Here is a 20,984-nt window from a genome sequence, read left to right as displayed (position 1 = left end):
TAAATTTTGACATTAATGTAAAACACTTTAGTAAAAATAATGTATTGTTCGCTAATTTCTGTTTTTATAGTTTTGATTGACTCATTAAAGATTTTGTCTTAATATCTTTCTGTCTGTTTTGAATCACTTTTGGAAAGAAAATGCTTTTCAATGCTTTAACACAATGTGTCATTACACTCATTTTGATAGAATTATAAATATCAGAATGAACAGAAAGATATATTAAATTGTGAAAGTGCCAAAAAGTGGATGAATATGCCAAAAGGGAATGAATTGAATGTTTCAAATGAAATGATTTCATATTCATCATTTCTCGGTGAAACCAAGGAAAAAGAGAATATAAACTAAAATGAATACTACTGGGGATGATAACAGGCACATGTTTGTATGAACTAAGTAACCTTCAAAATTGATTTTACTCCTTTTCATCCAAATTTTTAAAAAATTATTCTTAAGTCAAACAATCCTATCTAGAAGCAATTAAAGAACCTATTTTAGAATAATTTCCTTATATCTCAATATGATTTGTTGAATATGATATGAAATAAGCTTTAGGTACAAATAAGCTTTAGGTAAAGCTTATTTGTGTGCATCTTTAATCACATACAGAATACAATTTGGTATAAATAAGAAATTTCCAAGAAAGAAAAAGCAGTGAAAATTTAATTTGTATTTAGCATTTTTTGTAATTATCAAGCTGATATTCATTTTACTATTATCAGTGCGCTCAAGATCCTCAATTTTTCAAGTTTCTCGAGAATCAATCGTCAAATTGAAATACTTTTCGCTCCTCCCTTCCAAATTTAATTTTCACAACTTTTTTTTAAATGCTGTTATTATGACATGACTTGAAAATATAGAAAAACCTTTTTATGATAGATATTTTTTTTTTCTTGGATTCATTTTGATAAAAATAATTTATAGGCGTTTTTCGACAGGCTTGTTTTTTATTCCTAACATAGTCGAATTTTCAAAAAATAATGCAAATATTGGTCTTGCATTTTTACCAATTATTTCCTTCTACATAACACGTACTTAAGTGTAATTTCAAAACTATCTCGTATTAAAAAAATGCTTTTTCTAAATTTTCATTTATTTCCAATTTACTCATTTGAACATAATACATGGATGAAATTACACAAAATTATTTGATTTTGATGAAATTTCTACTTTTAATTAAACAAAGTGACAAGTTAATAAATCATTAAAAATAGTACATTGTAACAGCTTTAAAATTTATAAAATTAAAACCTTTCATTACTCTCAAAGAATCATCTCTTCATCCAACCTTCTTCATTGGAATGAGAATTCCAATGAAGAATTTTAATTTTAATAAATTTTACGTTTAAATATATCAGCTATCACATTTTTCAAATTATGCAATTTAATGTGGCCTTATAAGGTTTAATGTTTTCTATTAAATCTTCAACATCATTTCTGATTGTATTAATGTCATCATAAGGGGGGGGGAACTATTTTCGATGGATCAAAATTTCGATAAGTTCTGTTAAATTAAAAATTTAAGTTTTTTAAAAAACTTATTTTCTTATTGAACATCGACTATGCAATAATACAAGAAGCATTTCTGGGAATTACAATTCCCAGAAAATAAATCAACCTAAATACATTAAAATATTTACAAAAAGACTTCTTCAACAAAATTTGTCTACTGCTTGCTAACTTTTTGTAATATGTATTTTAAAACATATTTAGCTATTTTGAGTGATACTTATGATTTCTATTATCTGGTTTTGGATGTTGGTTTCCATGAATTTGTTGGATACAGTATGTTTACTGAACCATTCAGTGATGAAATTACATCTCAAATTTGTAGTCGAAAATTAAATTTCTAATTTTGACAAGCTTAATTACCTAAAGAATATATATTTTAATTTATTAGTGAGGAATTTTAAAAGAAGCTTTATGGTTATAAAATCTTGATAGTTTTACTGGACATTGGAAAAGTGAAAAATAGATTCCTCAGCTGTTAACAGATCTAAATTAGTTGTAGTTAATAGCTAAATCTGCTAATAACTACAACTATAAAATGTCAATTTTCATTGAAAAAAATTAGCGTAGACTGCTATAAAAATTTTTTAACCAGAAGTTACAGATATGTATTTCTATATCTGCTGTGACAATAAATCTGAATGCGCCAGTCAGTAAAATGCTATTGCTGTGCTTTGAAGGCTACTGGTTTTGTTTTATTGCAGTGGTATCTTTCTTCTCAGCTGCATGATTTTTTTGAGAATTTTTATAAAAACAAACCTACAAAATTTGATATTTAATTTGATTTTACTCCGTTTTCAAAGCCTAATTTATTATCAAATTTTAAATATATATTAACCCACATGTGCAAGCATTTTGAAAAGCAAAAGAGTGAAGCTTGTTAAATATAGCTGAAAGGATAATATCCATTTCTGGGACTTAGTTACTACTATAGAAATGCAATTGAAAACGGAAATTAAATTGTGTAGAATATTAAATACTTATGAATGACACTGGAAGAGTACCAATAAATGTCATTGTTGTGAATGAAACATTCTTTAAGTTACTGAGGACCATTTATAGATAGAATGTTATGCTGTTGAACTACAGGAGTAAATTATACTATTACTTAAATACCTACTCAAATTGGAATGACTACCATGTATCTTGTGTACTACTAGCCTGTATATCAAGGTAAAACAAAAAGAAAAAAAATCTACTAGTCCAGCATCTGTACCACATTTTAAAGAAAATGCTAAAAAGAATTATCGATGTTTCCAAATTTCAGTCATTTATAGATCTGTTTATCGCAAAAAATATTCATGATTAAAATTTATTTACATGAAAACAAAACTATTCTTTTGTGAAAAAAATGGGGAAAATATTTGATATTTATAAAAAAAATTCAAAAATTGCATCTAACTGATATTAACAATTCTTCAAAACTATCCTATTTTGAATGAATACGCTATTAGCTTTTTCATTTTCAATGAATTTTTACCAGTGTGTCCGATTTGTGTGTACGGGGCTTCACTTTCGTTTCTCTAAATACCTTTGGTTCTGTTACGGTATTGCCCTGCGAACTGATCAAATGGCAACAGTGTTATTATCTAAGCCTAATGATCGTTAATACATACAAACAATGAGCAAGAAATAACGGTTAATGTAAAACGGATCTAAACACTACACTTACCTAACTTTATAAACTTTGAATCTGCTGAGACACTTTCGTAATTTGTGGATGGACCCTCACATTTCTTGACAATCGAATTCCGTTGACATACTTGACTGTTTTGCCAACACTGAAAGCGCGGGAATTCGCCTAACTCTCCTATTGGTTAAAAAGATTCGACGTCATTTCTGGCTTTTTTTCCCCCTGTCTTACAAGCTGTGTGCAGCAGAAAAATGCATTGTTTGTGGAACAGCTGGTTTGAGAGTAGCACATCTTTTGTTAATATGATTTATTAATGACTATTTTAAATGTGGAAAGGCAGAGATACCCTTTTTCTGAATTTAGATCCACTATAAGTAATTTTAAAGTAGGTGAAAATATACAGCGAAACTAAATAGCGCGTTATTAGTTTTTCTTTTTTTAAAATTTAAAATGTGTTTTTATGCGATGTTTAATTAATCTGTTTCCGATATTATTTGTATTAATTCATATAATTAATAACTTGTTAATTTTCAGTTTTCTTTTTTTTACACATTTTCAGTTTGAGATTAGAAAAAAATCCATTTATCAAATACAGAGGGAATTATTTTTAGGTGAAAATTCTAGTTGGGAAAATTATTAAATTTACTAATTATTAAATTTATTACAGCCAGAAATGAAAATAATTTTGTTTATTTAACCAACAAAAAGAAAAATACGGTATATCAAGAGCAGCATTCCAGTAGTTTTATATATTTAAAATTACATGAAATTATTTAATGAAAAATTAAAATTTACAATTCTCAAAATATAATTCAATTATTTGTCAAAGAAATGGAAAATATCCTATTTGCAACATTATCCATCTGAAAACTGTCAGATAGATCTAAGTACTAAATCGTTGCATATTTCAAGTTTCTTTTGAAGTAATTATAATCTTAAAGCACGCAATTAGGAACAGATCAAGCTTCCCAAGAATTGCAAGACAGACCAGTGCAAGTCTTTAGTCCTCCCTAACTTTCAAAACTAAATATTCTTATTAATTCTAATTTAATCTTTATAAATAGTTTTAAATAGGAAATTTTGACATAAAACTTTACCTACCACTTTCTGCAAAGTAGGTTTGAATATCTTGCATATAAAACTATATAAAATGTAAAATAATTTTATAAAAAATTTGTAAAAGGCCGATTTAAATGCTATCTAAAATATTTAATTATAAAATAAGATTATTTTTAAATTATAAAGAAACATTTTAAAAATATAAAACTTCCAAAAGATTATTTTTGAATATTATTGGAATAGTATTTGAAAATTCCAAGTACATGGCCTTGAAATTTAGATGAATACACTAAATTAAATTATTTTGGAAATACTGTAAAAATTATATTGAAGCTTCTTAGTAGCTGCCTGGTTTATCTATTTGATAGTATGTTTCTGCATACAGCTGTTTAAAAACGAATTTCATGTTGCATGGAATTCAGATACGTTTGAAAAATTAAAGATGTTATTTCAAAAATAAAAATTTGTATTCTGTACTGTTTTACAATCAATTTTCTTTAAATGAAGCATTAGTTGCAAATAAAATGTATTATATTTCGCATAAGCATTTATCGCATATTTCTTTATTATTTCATAACATTGAGAAAGCATTTCTGGATCTACAATCAGTTCATTATAACTTTACAATCTTGTTATGTATTTATTAATAAGTTAGCTGAAAATAACAGAAAAAAAATAGTTTTTATGAATACATCTTAACGATATTTTTCTCCTAAGGAACTAAGAAAATTCAATTACTGATTACATTATCTTTTTTTTTTTTTTTGCACAAAATGAAGGTTTATTTTAATTCAAATTTCTATATAAGATTGTACAAATAGCTAAATACTTTGAAAGAGCTAAATACTTAAAATAGCTTAGTTAAATACTTTAAAAGTTCTGGAAGATAGAAAAATCTAATTTCAATTGCAGTAGTAAAATGTACAACTCCGGAAGTAGAAATGAAAGACCAAAAATGCAGATGCAAAGAAAGATCACCCAAAAGACAATAAAAAAATACTATACTAAGCTATTTCTTTTTGTTTTTTCAAATTGTAACATTGCTGTCTCTGCCTCTTGCACATATTCATACCATGTGTAAATTCATACCATATATCTAACACTAAAAAATATTTTAGTGTTTGAGATGTTCAATAATTCAAAAGGAATACATTCAAAAAGAATACGTAAATTGGTCCGATTAATGCAAAATAAGAATATAGGGAATGAATTTGGTGCTCCAAAGAGAGATTTCATTATTCTCATTAATATGTCATTTTGGAACAATTTCTTGAACGACTTATGAGAGGGATTTTAATGTACTACACTGAATTGTAATTAATTGCGGTGTCTAATTATGTTAGTCGATAGCGTAAAATCTAGTATTAGGAGATAGATCTTAACTTGAAGCCATAAGTTTTCAATTATCGTGACTTCTTTCACGGTGTACTTTTTAAATGTCCCATTCATTTGAAAATTATTATTTGTTGGATCGATCTCGCGAAATTTTAATTTTTACCAAGGGAAAAATGGCACTGAAAATTTTTAGAAATAAAAAAAAAGTTTTTCATGACTTTATTCTTTTAGGGTGTATCAATTCTTTTAGATTGTATCATTTATAATTATTTTTCCTTTTTCTTTGTTTTCTTTTGATGACTTTTATAGAATTCCCCCCTTAATGAAATCTCTTTTATAAAGGTTCGTTCTGATTGATAGAATAATGTGTGCATAAACCATTGAAGTTAGGAGCATGGAATTTGGAAAGTTTCTTTCTAATCCACTTAGAACGGATATTTCAAAATTTTAGTTATAGGTTTTATTTTTTTAAAAAACATGATTTTAACCTGTTGACGCCATAACATCAAAGCATCATCGCACGAAAATTATTTTTTCACCGTTTTAAAGGTTAAAAATGAGTAGTTTTTCAATTAAATCAATTTTGCTTGAACGAATTCATTTTTACCCCTTTAGTTTTAGTAATTTTTGAAAAATTAATTTTGGACATAATTTGTAACATTGTTGTTACAATGATTTTCATTATAATGAAATTCAAAACACTGTCATTCCTTCTTCATATCATTGAGTCGCCTTAATTTACGCTGTTACTGTCGTGATAAAAGAAAAATAAAATGCTTTCTTTGCTTTAATTTAAACTTTAGGTTTAAAAAAAAATATTTCTTTGAGTTTCATAAGTTTTATTATATTTTAAAGCAATGCGATATATTATCTCGCCCTGGCTTCAAAAAGTATTTTCAGAAAATGCTTCAATTAGCATTTTTTAAAAGTTATTATTTTCATTTTGCTTCTAACTACAGAGCTGGCTCATTTTTAACTTCACGAATTTGTTTCCGTTATTTATGGAAATTAAAGTTGTTAAATTATTTTCAGTTCTTCCATAAAACATATAATCACATTTTTTGTAATTCTTTTTAAGGCTAAATAAATTTATATATATATGATGAAAAGCAAATTTTTATTAAATTGTCGGAATGTTAAATTGGGTTAAAAGGTCGTTTTTTTTTTCGAAATTATGATTATTTTTAAAATTTAATATTCTTAATGTTTAAACAAGTTTCTTTATAAAACAATTAAATTTTATTTCTAGTTCCATATTTTGGGAAGTTACACTAATTGTCATGCTTGCATTTTCATACGTTGAAATGCTATTTTACATCTTTAGATTATTATAGTAATTTCTCAATATATTCTGCAGCACCTGAACTAGAGCATAAGTGATTTATTCATTAAAAAATATTTTGTATTTTTTTTATTGCTTCTCAATGTGAAATAAAGGAAAATTTCGTCTTGTTTATCATTCGAACCTATATTTAAAGAATGGATAAAAATACAGCTTATTTTTTTAGTTCAGGAACTAGATAATATATTTCTTTAGCTACAAAATTTATTGCAAATCATTTGATAAACTTTTAAACTAGAAACTTTTTGCTTAATACCTCTTTTTAGCCAAAGGGGGGGGGGGAATTTTTTCAATTTTTTTAAAACGATTTTTTTCGTTTAATTGATGTAATTTCTATTCTTCTAAGTCTATTTAAACGTTTTTCAAAAAATTCATCTCGGATGTATTCGCTTACCTTAAACGCTAAATAAAAAGGCATTTACTAAATTTCAGAAGGAATAAGACTTTTTTTTTATAGTATGATCCTTTTTGGATTGCTATTATTTTCTATTTTTTAAAAAAAACTTATTTAGAACATAGCACTGATCTATTTTCAATTTCGGGGCAACTTTGTCAGTCTTATGATCAGATAGCCATTCTGCAATACTTAGTTCTTTTCTCTATGATTGTAACTAAAATTTTTAAATGTAGTGAATTAATACATTAGGAAATTTACACTTTCTATATCAGCTATGTCGAATCTTATTTTTGGAGCCTATTTAAAAATCAAATACAAAATTTTGGTCATACTATGCCTGCATCAATGACAGCATTTTCAGAACTAATATATCTATTTAAATAAACTAGTAATTTATTAGGTAGTTAAATTAGTAAGAAATATTGAAAAGGATCGCAGATCTTGATTGTTAATCTTCTAAAAGTTGATTTAATTTTATGGTATTGATTGTGTTTTTCATTTTTGTGATCCTTTTTTGTTTTTGTCAAAACAAAAAATACATTTATTTTAAAATAGAAGACCTTGTGCAAATATAAAAATAAATATTAAAATTTAAAAATGCATATTTGAAATTAGAATTTTTTTTCAATAAAAACTATGCATTATTATAAAACAGAAAACAATCTATTGCTAGAAAATACATAGGTTTGCATATGTGTGCATGTACAAAAGTGCTTAGTATTTTTTTGGCTGAGGTGCTTAAAGTACTTAATTTTTACAGCAATTTTTTGCTATGAACCCTATAGAATGTAAATTGTGTTCACCTAAGCTTAATGTGTAAGCTTGTGTTCACCTAAGCTTCACTTGTAGAGCTTAACCATTAGTATGGAGGGTGCATTAGTACCACAGTATCTGCAAAGGCTAAACTCAAACCAGTTTCATCTCGCTTTCATATTAATCTTTTTTCTAAAATTCTTCAAAAGTATATGCTAAAAATTTATCATTTTATGAAAACATCTTCTGAATTAACAACATTGTTAATTATCTCATTTAATATTTTATTTTTTTTAGGCGATGATTTCTTTTGAATAATCCAGATTATATAGTTGTAGAAATGAAAATAGACCGGACGAAGTTAAAAAAGAGTTCATCTGAAGTGGTAAGTATTTAAATCCTTTTTCTCAGGAATTCTTGATAGTCCTGATTTTTTTTAAAAGGAATGATAGTTATTTTAATGAAGTACTTAGCAGAAGGAGGGAAAAATCAGCTGTGGTAATTCCACCTGTATGTAAGCTTTGGCTAAAGTTTCCCACTAATGAATTTCAGTTTCATGGATATAATATTGAATATGATGTTTAAATTTTGGTGGATCTCATTCAACATGCTTTTGTGTGTTTTTGGATATATTCCGTAGCTCTGGATAATGGCTTTTTGTTGTTAAATTGCAGTCAATAATATTTTATTTGTGAAATAAGTGTTCAGTATAATTAATTTGAAGGAAAACTAATTGAAAGCTGATGTTGGGTTTGCTGCATTATCTATCACATTCTTCCTTAAAAAAAAACTGAACATCTGTCAACATTTAAACTATCTTTAATATTTGTTTTGTTAAGATTTTAGAACTAGCAACATTAACACTATTATAGTTGAATTTATAGAATGATTAGTATATAAATGCATCAAAGTTCTGGTCATTTGAGACTAAATATGTGGACGGAATCATAAACTCATATAATTAATCTAATTTCCTAGTCTTGTATAATACTGGTACTCCCATTTTTCCTATTGACAAGTGATAAAAACAATTGATATAAGTAACAGTTTTTAAAAACAGTTGTTGATTGCTTAATCCACCAACTAAAAACAATTGGCAGAACATGACATCTGAATTCTTCGATTTTCAAATCTGTTATGAGGTTAAATGTTGTGTTCACTATAGACTGAATGCCTGACAATAAAATTATTATGAGTCTATCTATTGTTAAGTATGTTGCCGTATTTGAATAAATTCTTATATCGACTAATTATTCTATATTAACTTTAAAATATTATTTAAATTATCAGTCTGATATTCAGCTCTCTTCTTAATGGTGAAGATACACTGATTTGTTGTGTGATAGAAATGTTCTGTGATGTTTGCACATGTTTTAAACAAGTAACTTATGTACTCGCATAGCAAGTTTAATGTAGTTTTATAACCTGTGGCAGGAAAACTTGGCAAACAATGGGAGGGGCAACAAAGAATGCATATTCTTGAACATATAAGAAAGTTATGGAACTCATGGATCAGTGAGTTCCATAACTTTCTCTTACTAATATTATAATCATCATTTTCCTATGTGGAAATTAATAATTACCCTTTAACCCATGACTGGAGTTCTGACATTTCAATATTTTGTAGTACTATTTAATTCCTAACCAGTAATATAATTTCTACAAAAGCAAATTATTTTTTTATAAAAATCTAAAAATTACAAAGAAAAATATATATAGATGTTTATTTGACTACAGAAATAATACATCAATTTATACATCATTCACTCTGATTTTTGAATACATATTTTAAATAGACATTATTTAAAGTTATTTCTTTTAAGTAAACTGATTTTTACCCATATAGCATGCAAATATTACAAATATATGATAAAGAATATTTCAAAATTGTAATATATTCAAAATTTTGATTCTTCAACTTTTTTTTGAGTCAGTTATATTTTAAAAGATAAATTTCAGACTTTTTTTTTAAAAAATTTGAAATAGGAATTTTTTATTTATTTTGCTGAAAGAATTTTTATCAACATTTTTCATTGGGAAATCTTAATATAATGTATATTTTGATGATGTACAAAAAAAAAAGTTTTTATTTTAACAAATGAATTTGACTTAAATGTTTAGATAGCATGCCATTTGTAGCTGGAATTATATCAAATATTAATAAAAAAATATTCATTTGATTCTTTTATTGACTGAAATACAGTATAAAAAGTCAAGATATTTCAATTGTGAAAATTATTATGATTACAATTGTAAAGGTATCTAACATGTAAATCCTAATAGCTTCCATAACATCATTTTAACAAGTAAAATTGTGTTAACATCTATTTAAATAAAATGGACAAGAATTGAATATCAGAATAGGATTGCAACTAAATTTCAAAACTAGGATTCTACCACATATTATTTATTGTTTTCTTATTAAGGTGTAAGTTTGAAATTTTTATAAACTAAATGATTAACTTCTTAACATTAATTTAGTTCTTAATGAGGACTTCATTTATTAAAGTTGCAGGTTCCATGCTTGAATGGCTTGCATATAGCAATTAAAAATTGTAGTTTGTCTTCTTTTATAAACTTTTTTTTTTTTTTTTGACAAATCAACGCCCAAATATTTTAACAGACTCAGCTCTGATATTACTTTTCTTTTTGAATAGTTTTGAAACATGTTCTGACATCTGAGAAATTTTAACTTAGTATCATGGAACTCTTAAGTATAACTGAAGTCCTCATGATAAACTAAATAAGTTCAGTCTTTTAGTTTATAAAGAACTCTAAGCAATGTCCCAATATGAAGAGAATATGCAACAATTATTATTTAATAATGATTAAAAATTACAATTTTTATTGCTACCAGTTTTTATTAAGTTCAAGAACCTCAAATATACAGGGAGACATTCATTGTGATAATTAAACTAATAGATGAAATAAGATAGTAATATATGCATTCATTTATTTCCTCATATAAGAGATAAAGCCTCAGAGCTTAGGCTTTTGTTTGAATCCTTTAATAGTTTGTTTCTTCAATTTACATTTTCACTATGGCTAATTCCACTTCGAATTCATAAAGTCTGGTTACTATTCAATAAAAAATGACTAAATTAAAATGCAAAATTTGTATTAATTTTTAAATTTACGTTAAAATTTTTTGAATAGAAACTCATAAAAATTTTGAAGGCAATCGAAGGTGCAATACTTAAAACATTACCATTTCAAATTCTGTCCATTTCCACCAAAAACTCATTTTCTTTTCGAAATAAATGGTAAGGTGAAGGGGGAAAATCAATACATGTATATTATACTACAATAATTTATTTCAAGTGAAGTTCATTTGCATTTAATTATTTAATTAATTGAAAAAGCACAGAAACAAAACTGTGTACAAATTATAAAATTTATATAGTATGAAATATATGAATAAATGAAATATTGAATAAAATACAAAAGTAAGTAGTTGAAAGTAGATAATGCTGTGTCACTAGACATTAAAAAAATACCATTTCTTAAAAATGAAATGAAAGTTTATGAAAAATTCAGAAATTATGTTTACTTACATTTGTATTTATTATTATATTTACTTATTTTGGTAATTATATATAATAGGAATACTTTTTTCAAGGAATGTACCTGCAAATGAAACTTCATGTACTGACACTGTAGCGGAGAACTAAGCATTATGTGTGGATTTTGTATTAACACTTTTTGTAGTGCACGCACATGCGATGGTGTATTTAATATTAGCTTTACTGGAATCATCATTTTGATGGATTTCGGATTTCATCAGTAGAAGTACAAAAAACATTATTGCTTTTTTTTTTTTTTTTTTGCAATTCATGTTGACAATTATTGGAGTAATGAAAAATATATATACCAAAATTCTGTATCCAAGCTCTATAATTTCAGAATTTTCTATGATACCTAATTATCTGTACATCTACTTGCCAAAATGATGAGTAAGCTAGTTTCATAGTTAATTGTGGTAAACCATTTTTTTTCCCTGTAAAATTATTTTTCTGGTGACAGATGTCAAAGTGTAGTTGGAATGTAATTACAAACAAGTCATAATTCAATGGAGATATTGCACCATCAATATCTTTTAATGGTTCCGAACCACATATCAACTCGACGCGATTCACTGGAGCAAGGGATATGTCGTGTTTATCTGTCTATCATACATGCCTAAAGCTTAAATACAAAGCTTGGTTCAAGACTAAGGGATATTCTGTTTCGTGACGTTCTAGTCTATTATCTTTTTACTCTTTTTTGCTGTATTGTATTGTGGTTGGAGACAATAGATGCACTTGGTTACTCCATAAAGTTTATTAGAACAAGGATGGCAAGTTAATGGGACAACACTTACATGTAGTACACTTAAATAAGAATTACTATTAATTAGGACATATCATTACACTACCAGAACTATGGTTATTATTCATTGACAGATAAACAACAGTATTATACAACAGTATTAGGACATATCATTACACTACCAGAACTATGGTTATTATTCATTGACAGATAAACAACAGTATTATACACAATTTTACATACTACACTGGACATCTCTCTTTACTACTCAGAGTGCACATATCTCTCTAAAAATCGTAATTCTTTATTTCGTAGTTTTATGTTTCTTTCTACCATCCCATTTGCTTGGGGTTGCTCAGTGGAATTTTGAATAGGATGAATTAATTCCATTGTCTTTACAATATTGATTGAAGTGATATGTGAAACTTGATCCTTTATCGTTTCTAATTCTATCATATAGTCCAAAATCGTTCACAAATTCTTTCATAGATTTTATAACATAGTTTGCACACTTGTACTCTTAATTGTATAAATTGTTACAAATCTAGTTAGTCAATAATTACTAGGAGTCAATAATTCTTGGTTTCCTTTGGAACTTTCAACAAAAGGGCTTATATGATCCATGTGAATGTTGACAAAGGGTATGTTTTTGGGTTTAGTAGGTTGTAATTGCCCTTTGATTTTTGCCAACAGGTATTTTATTCACAAGGCACTTGAAACATGCAGAAATATGTCTCCGCGTCATAGCAGGCCAGGCTGCGTAGCGTCATGAAAAGTGCTTAAATTTGAAAACCATTTTTAAGCACCTTAAAAGTACTTAGTTTTCAAAAAAAGGTCCTTAAAAAGTGCTTACTTTTCGCTTGAAGACGAAGAAAGTTTTCGTTTTATTTTGTTTCAAATTTGAATATTGAATATGATAGTTCGAGATCATGATCATAATGGTTTATTTACCGGATGTATCAAAAAAGAAAACCAGCAAAATGGAAGAATTCTAAGAAATATTCCAGAGGTTCCAGCACATATTAAGATACCGCTTAATGATTCTTCCCCCCCCTCCTTTTTTCGGTTTTTTTTTTCTCCCATTTTCTTCAACAATGTGCATAGCCATTTTCTAAAATATTTGGGTTGGCAACTGAGTAATTGCGGATTTCACTCATAGATCGCTTCAGTTGAATTTTTAGGTTTGCAGACGTAGTACAAATGTAAAACACATTTTGTTATTTGATAGTTGGTAATTCAGCTGTCAATCAGTAAAAAAAAGTTTTTTGATCGGTTGCGTAGTTTTCGTTTGGCGTTTGTTGAAAAATGGAAAATCAAAAGGAACATTTTCGTCATATTTTGCTTTTTTTATTTCCGCAAAGCGAAAAACGCATCGCAAGCTCATAAAAAGTTGTGTGCTGTTTATGGTGACGAAGCCTTAAAAGAACGGCAGTGTCAAAATTTGTTTGCCAAATTTCGTTCTGGTGATTTTTCACTCAAAGATGAAAAACGCTCTGGTCGTCCAGTTGAAGTTGATGACAACCTAATGAAAGCAATAATCGATTCGGATCGTCACAGTACAACACGTGTGATTGCAGAGAAGCTTCATGTATCACATACATGCATTGAAAATCACTTGGCTATGTTCAAAAACTCGATACATGGGTTCCTCACGAACTGAAAGAAACGCATTTAACGCAACGCATTAACAGCTGCGATTTGCTAAAGAAACGTAATGAAAATGATCCATTTTTAAAACGGCTGATAACTGGCGATGAAAAATGGGATGTTTACAACAATATCAAGCGGAAAAGAACGTGGAGCAGGCCAGGTGAACCAACTCAAACAACATCAAAAGCTGATATTCATCAAAAGAAGGTTTTGTTATCAGTTTGGTGGGATTACAAAGGAATTGTCTACTTTGAACTCTTACCACCCAACCGAACGATCAATTCTGATGTCTACATTGAACAACTAACGAAATTAAACAATGCAGTTGAAGAAAAGCGGCCCGAATTGACAAATCGAAAAGGTGTTGAATTCCATCATGACAATGCAAGGCCACACACATCTTTGGTCACTCGGCAAAAATTATTGGAGCTTGGTTGGGATGTTTTGCCACATCCACCATATAGTCCTGACCTTGCACCATCTGATTACTTTTTGTTTCGATCTTTACAAAACTCCTTGAATGGTAAAAATTTCAATAATGATGATGATGTCAAATCGTACCTGATTCAGTTTTTTGCTAATAAAAACCAGAAGTTTTATGAACGTGCGATTATGATTCTGCCTGAAAGATGGCAAAAGGTCATTGATCAAAATGGGCAATACTTTACAGAATAAAGTTATTTAGTTCCATGAAAAAATTGTCTTTGATTTTCTAAAAAAAATCTGCAATTACTTAGTTGCCAACCCAATATTAGAATAGTTATCCGGAACGGATAGTGCGAAATGCGTATTATGCCATACTTCGCTTGAACGACCTACTACAGGTATTGTGATTGTACCAGATGCCGCTATATCGAATTGCGGTACGTAATTACGTTGATCAATCTCGTGAAATCTAGTATGATGAAATTTTAACTTGAAGCCTTAAATTTTCAATGATCGTGATATCTTTCGCGGTATTTTTTGAATGACCCAAACAATTTGAACTGTTTTATTTATTGGATTAATCTTGCCAAATTTGTTTTGACTAAGAAAAAAAGGAACTGTTGGATCTGGAACTGAAATATTTTTAAAGAAATAATAAGAAAAAAAGTTAAGAATTTTTTTTCAGGATTTAGGTTTTATCATTTTAGAATGATTTTTTCTTTTTATAGCTTTTATAGAAATTTTTTCCCAATAAAATCTCTCTTTATATATAAAGTCTTGTCCTGAGCAACGCTTAGCATAAAGCATTTGAAGTTAGGGGCATGCAATTCGGGAAATTATTTTTTAGGCATTAGAGGCACACTAAGAACGGAATTCTCAAACTTTTAATTTGAAGTTTGATTAAAAAATAGAATTTCAATGTGTTTTCATCATAACATCAAAGTATATTATCGCATAAACATTATTTTAACGCTATTTTAAAAGTTAAAAGAAAATAGCTTTTGAATAAGCAAAAATTTTGTTTGGTTGAATGTAAGTTTAAAAAAATAAATTCTGAGAAATTAGTTTTGGACACAGTTTATAACAAAGATTTTTATTCTAATGAAATTCAAAATGATAGAGCTTCTTCGAATTGTTGAATCACATTATTCTGCAACTGTTAAAATTGTAATAAAAGAAAGAAAAGAAATGCTTTATCTGTTTTTATTTAAACTTTAAAAAAATTGTAAGATTGTTTATTGAATAAAATTCATTTGATTAGTTTTGTTAAATTTTGAAGCGGTGCGATATATTGTCTCGCTCTGTCTTCAAGAATGACAGTTTTAAAAAAATGCTTCAGTTAGTATTTTTACTTTCTGTACACAAAATTTAGAGGAAATATTGCAATCGTCAAAAAATTCGAAGTCGAGATTTTAATGAATCTCCACGTTTCATACCTCTTTGAATTCGAAAACACATTTTCGGAAAATGTCTTTCTGTCATAAAGATAACACAAAAACGCTTTGAGCTAGATGGATGAAATTTGGCCAAACTTAGAGATTTCGATCACATTTTCAGCAACATCCGTTTAGAGGAAATCTGTTTGGCAGACTGTTCGAATATAAGTTAGCATGATAAGTGCAAAACGAAGAGAGCTAGTTAGTTAAAATTTAGTTTAGTACACAGATTTAGTATCTGTTGTATAAAAATCTGTCAAATTTTGAGCCAAATACAAGAGGTTCGCCACATGTCCACCTGTACTTTCAGAAATATGTAAATGTGTTAACTCAAAAGTATAGGGACTTAAATATAGAAATTTGATATGTGATTTTGTGACTATAAGTGTAGTTTTGAGTCAAATTTTTGTTTCAATCAATTGGGAAAAATGCGTCTAAAATCCAAATTTGCTTTTCGGATACTTTCAACCTTATTCCAGAGATTAATCCCAAAGCACTTGCCAACGATCACACAATAGAATCAGTAAAAATATTTAATTCACGCCTAGTGTTAATATTCCATAATGTACGCCAATCCCACAAAGCGCGTTTCCCGGCGATATGCGAGAAAGTTTTGGGGAGACGCTCTGGCTGATTTATTTCCCTTTTACTTCTAATTACAGAGCTGATTTTTTTACTTGTTTTCGTTATTTATGAAAACTAAGACTTGTCATTTCTTCGGAATAATTTTTTTTTTCATTTCTTCGGAAAATATATATATATTGTTTCAATTTTTTTTAAGTAAGAATTTTTGCTTATAGATTAAAAAGTAGGTTTTCATTAAATTTTAGGAACGTTAAATGTTCAAAAAAGACTTTTACTGAGCTTTAGAAATAAGAAGCGATAAGACAATTTCTTTTCAGTCTGATCATTTGTGAACGCTGCTATTATTTTCTATTAAAAAATTATTTTAAAAACTTATTTAGAACATGGCATTGTTCTGTCATCAATTTTCATTTCATTTTGGCCAGTTAAATGATGATAGCCATAGGAATGCTTTAGTTTTTAGCTTTATAAGATTGCAAATAAAATTACTTAATAGAATGAGTACTACTTAAAATGATTACTTAATACTCTTTCCACCCCAGCCATGTTGGATCCTAATTGTTGCTTATATAAAAATAAAATACAAAATTTGTGGTCATGCTGAGCTTCTACATTTTTTGGCATTTTCAGAAATGATACGTCTATCTGATATTTTTTTTTTATTTTAGGAAATGTTGGAAAAGCTCACAGACCTTTATTGTTAATCTTATAAAATTAACTTAATTTTTTTTAGTATTAATAGTTTTTTTTTTTTTTTTCATTTTTATGATCATTTCTATGCTTTTGACAAAACCAAAAAGGTATAATTTTACTATAGAAGATGTTGTGCAAATACAGAAATAAATATTAAAATTTAAAAAATAAGAATTTGAAATTAATTTTTAAGAATTTAAAAATTATGCATTATTATAAAGCAGAAAAAAAAAAAATACTATGCTTAGAAAACACGCGGTTTACGTATGCATATTTATACAAAGGTGCTTAATTTTGGGGGTAAGGTGCTTAAAAAGTGCTTAAAAGTACTTAATTTTTGCGGCAGTTTATCATTACGCACTCTGCAGAGGATAAGTATGTTTCTTTGATTTTACAAGCAGTTCTATCATCAGAAAATTGATTCAGTAAATCATGAACTCTTCCAGCAATACTCTTCCTCATAGAGTTACGGATAACGTACAGCAATTTCTCTTTCACATCTTCAACTATTTCTCTAGACAACTTGTTTTTCTTATAAATGTAATTTTGCATAAGTTTGTTCTCGCAATTCTCAGTTGATTTCTGTTCAATAGTTTCTATAATTTTTCTTAATTCATGTGTCTGATAAACTTCACATTTTTGCATAATACTTGTCATTGTATTGTCTATTGATGTTACCGAGGCTCTGCTTAGAGCATCTACGTGACTTAATTTCTTTCCTGGTTTATGCCTAACATCACTCATATTCTTGAATTATACTGTACCAACATGCTATTTGTGGATTCGTGGATTTTTTGGTGTTTATATAAATAAGCGCTTGACAATCGGTGATAATGACAAATCTTATTCCAATCAAATATTCTCAGAATCTATCTTGTGTGAATCCGCGATCTTTGAAGAAGTCAGTGATAATTCAACTCGGTAATGGAATTTTTTTTTTTGGGGGGGGGAGATTGTGAACTGGCAACAAGTAGTAGAAGGGAAAAAGAAAGAAATAATTTGGAAATTTATACCACCATCAGCTCTATGGGGGGGGGGGGTAGGAGCACCTCATTGCCCTAGTAAAAGACCTTCTGAAGAAAGTTCTAGGCCGAGCATGCCTGAATTACGAAGAATTGAATACGATTGATTCTATGCGATTGCTAAGACATCGTAAATTCTCGACCCATTACCTACGTTTCTGAACACAATTTGGAACCTAAAATACCATCTTCATTCCTCAGAGAACGTAGGGAAAATGGAATTCCACGTCTTGATCACTTGGAACTATCTTCCGAGTATCTTCGCAAGCGGCGGCTGTATAGGTGCAAGAAGATCTCAGAAGTCGATTCCGTCTGGAATACTTGGGACAGTTGAGTCAACAAACCAAGAAAATGATAAAAACTCACGATTTCAAGGTGAGAGAAGTGGTTATTGTCGAAGTATCCAATCAAAAACGTCTGAATTGGCCTCTGGAGAAAATAATAAATATTCCCTGGTAAGGACGATTCAGTTCGCTTTGTGAAAGTAAAAACGAAGAACGGCGAATTTCGGAGACCTGTACAACGTCTACGCTCTTGAGGTTCAAATGCCTTCAACAGAGAATCTACTAGAGAAGAGAGCATCTGAAATTGAAGATGAGAAAGAAGAGGCAGTACAACAGCAATATGTTGAACATCTTGAGAAGCTATCGGAATCTGAAAAAACTTCTCTACCAAATCTAAATACGATGAAAACCCGTTTGGGCCGTAAGATTCAAGCTCCCAAATGACTGGACCTGTGAACTGTTTGGACTGTTTTGAGTTTTCTTGAAAAGAAAAGCCCAAAAGGTGGGAGTGTTGCGCGAATCAACGATCTTTGAAGAAGCCAGGGATAACTCAACTCGGTATTGGAATTTAAGGAAAAGTTGTAAACAGCAGCTGAAAAGACTGAACTATTTTCTTTCGGAAACGCAGTCATATAAATTTAATATGTATATAGAATAACTTGTCTTGTCGTAGAGATAAATGTTATAGTTATTTCAAGGAGAGTAGTTTTCAATCACAGTAAAAGAACCGGTGTACATAGGCGTGTACGCAACATATCTAATGTGCAAACAATTGCCATCAATTCGAGTTTATTCTAATGGTACCTCTTCTCAGCATCTGTGATCTTCTTACTAACTGTATACACAAAGTGCCATTTTCCATCTTCACCTCTTTTTATTAACATTTCACTTATGCCTTCATTGTGACACACTTGAGTCACAATGTGCTTTGGTATCAGCCTGAGGATTGTAATGAGCAAGTGCAGGTCCGTTGATCAATTGGTCTTTGCGAATTTTTGAAAGAGTTCTCTTGTTCATCTTTTCTTGCAAACTCTCATTTTTTGTCAATCTGCTTAATATTTCATCTTTTTGAGTGTAATTCAAAATAAATAAATAGTCTGAAAAATGCAGTTAAGACCTAGAAATCTTTGGATTTCATGCATATTTTTCACCCTTTGAAGTTCTTCATTTGCTTTATTTTTTCTTAAGCCTGGTTTAATACCCTTATCGTTTTTGATAAATCCTAAAAAGTTTACTTCTTTCATTCCAAATTCGCATTTCGATATTTTCGAAGTTAAATTTGCATTTCTTAATCTCGCAAATATTTCCTTTAGTTTTACAGCCATTTCTTCCTAAGATTTGTATATATTATATTGTCCAAACAGTATAACTTTGAAGTCCTAAAATATGAGTCATGAGCCGTTGAAATTCTGCCTGAGCATTAGCTAATCCAAAAATGAACTATCTGAACTTTCAAACTGTTCTGATTCACCGCAGTGATAAATGCAGCCTTCAATTTAGCCTGTTCTGTGAGCGGAATTGGTAGATAACCTCCTGAATTTTCTAAAATCATATCTTTTATTGTTTGACTGTGTAACCTTCCATAATCACTAAATGTTGTTCACCCATCCTTTTCTTAACTTATAATACAAGACTTGTATATGATGACCTAGTTTTGGAATCTTTTCCTTTTCCACTCATTTACTATTTCTTTAATAGCATTTCTTTCAGCTAGATTAGTTTTATATGGTCCTGTGCTAACAGGCTTACTTCTTGCAATTTCTTTTGTACCCTTTCCACTCAAATGAGCTTCTCAAAATGTTCAACATATTGCTGTTGTACTGCCTCTTCTTTCTCATCTTCAATTTCAGATGGTCTCTTCTCTAGTAGAGAGCATCTCTTCTCTGTTCGTTTAAATGTATAAAGATCTTAATTCGTTTAAATGTATAAAGATCTTAATTCGTTTAAAATCTCTATATTTGTTCAGTAATTTTGTGATATCTGCTTTTTGGTCATTAGTAATTAACGGATCAAAATTAATTTCATCTGATTTTGTAATCCATTTATCAATCAAGGAAGTACAAACTTTACAATTAACCTATGTATTATCACTTGAATTCAATGTTATTGTTTTAATTCACATTTTTCACTGATATCTACAACCATATCGATACATTGATTTTCGTTAAATCTTATATTTTTATTTCCAAGGTTCATAACAGGCAAATTTATTTTCCTTTCTTTCACTTCCATTAATAAATCTGAGTCATTGCATAAACCTTCAAATAAAATTTTACCATTATCAATATCCACAGAATACTCAACAAAATTTTAGAATCGCTTTTCATTTCAATCGGACTTTCTGCGCTCAGTTTAATCCACTTTTCTCTTTCATTCAACACACATTGGATATCATTTGAGTACCAAATATTAAATACATCTCAACCTATAATTAAATCACACAGTTGACATGAATCATCGACAATAAAACTAATAGTTTACGAATAACGTTACACAAATCTAATTCAACAAATGCCCTTTTCAAGGTTTCCGTAGATGGATTCATTATATTC

General features: G+C 28.7%; 1 protein-coding gene across 5 annotated transcripts in view; it reads left to right on the top strand.

Moving 5' to 3' along the window:
- LOC129961102 (E3 ubiquitin-protein ligase HUWE1-like) overlaps nucleotides 1-20,984 on the top strand; it is a 254,804-nt gene that overhangs the window by 6,319 nt on the left and 227,501 nt on the right. For all 5 annotated transcript variants that reach the window (XM_056074928.1, XM_056074930.1, XM_056074931.1 and 2 more), the window contains exon 2: nucleotides 8,326-8,413. In XM_056074928.1, coding sequence (XP_055930903.1) covers nucleotides 8,369-8,413 — 45 coding nt within the window. In that variant the 5' untranslated portion in view covers nucleotides 8,326-8,368. The remainder of the gene's footprint in view (nucleotides 1-8,325; nucleotides 8,414-20,984) is intronic.

The sequence above is a fragment of the Argiope bruennichi genome, chromosome X2 (genome assembly GCF_947563725.1).
Source record: "Argiope bruennichi chromosome X2, qqArgBrue1.1, whole genome shotgun sequence".
NCBI lineage: Eukaryota > Metazoa > Arthropoda > Arachnida > Araneae > Araneidae > Argiope > Argiope bruennichi.
This window is presented reverse-complemented; position numbering and strand designations above follow the sequence as displayed.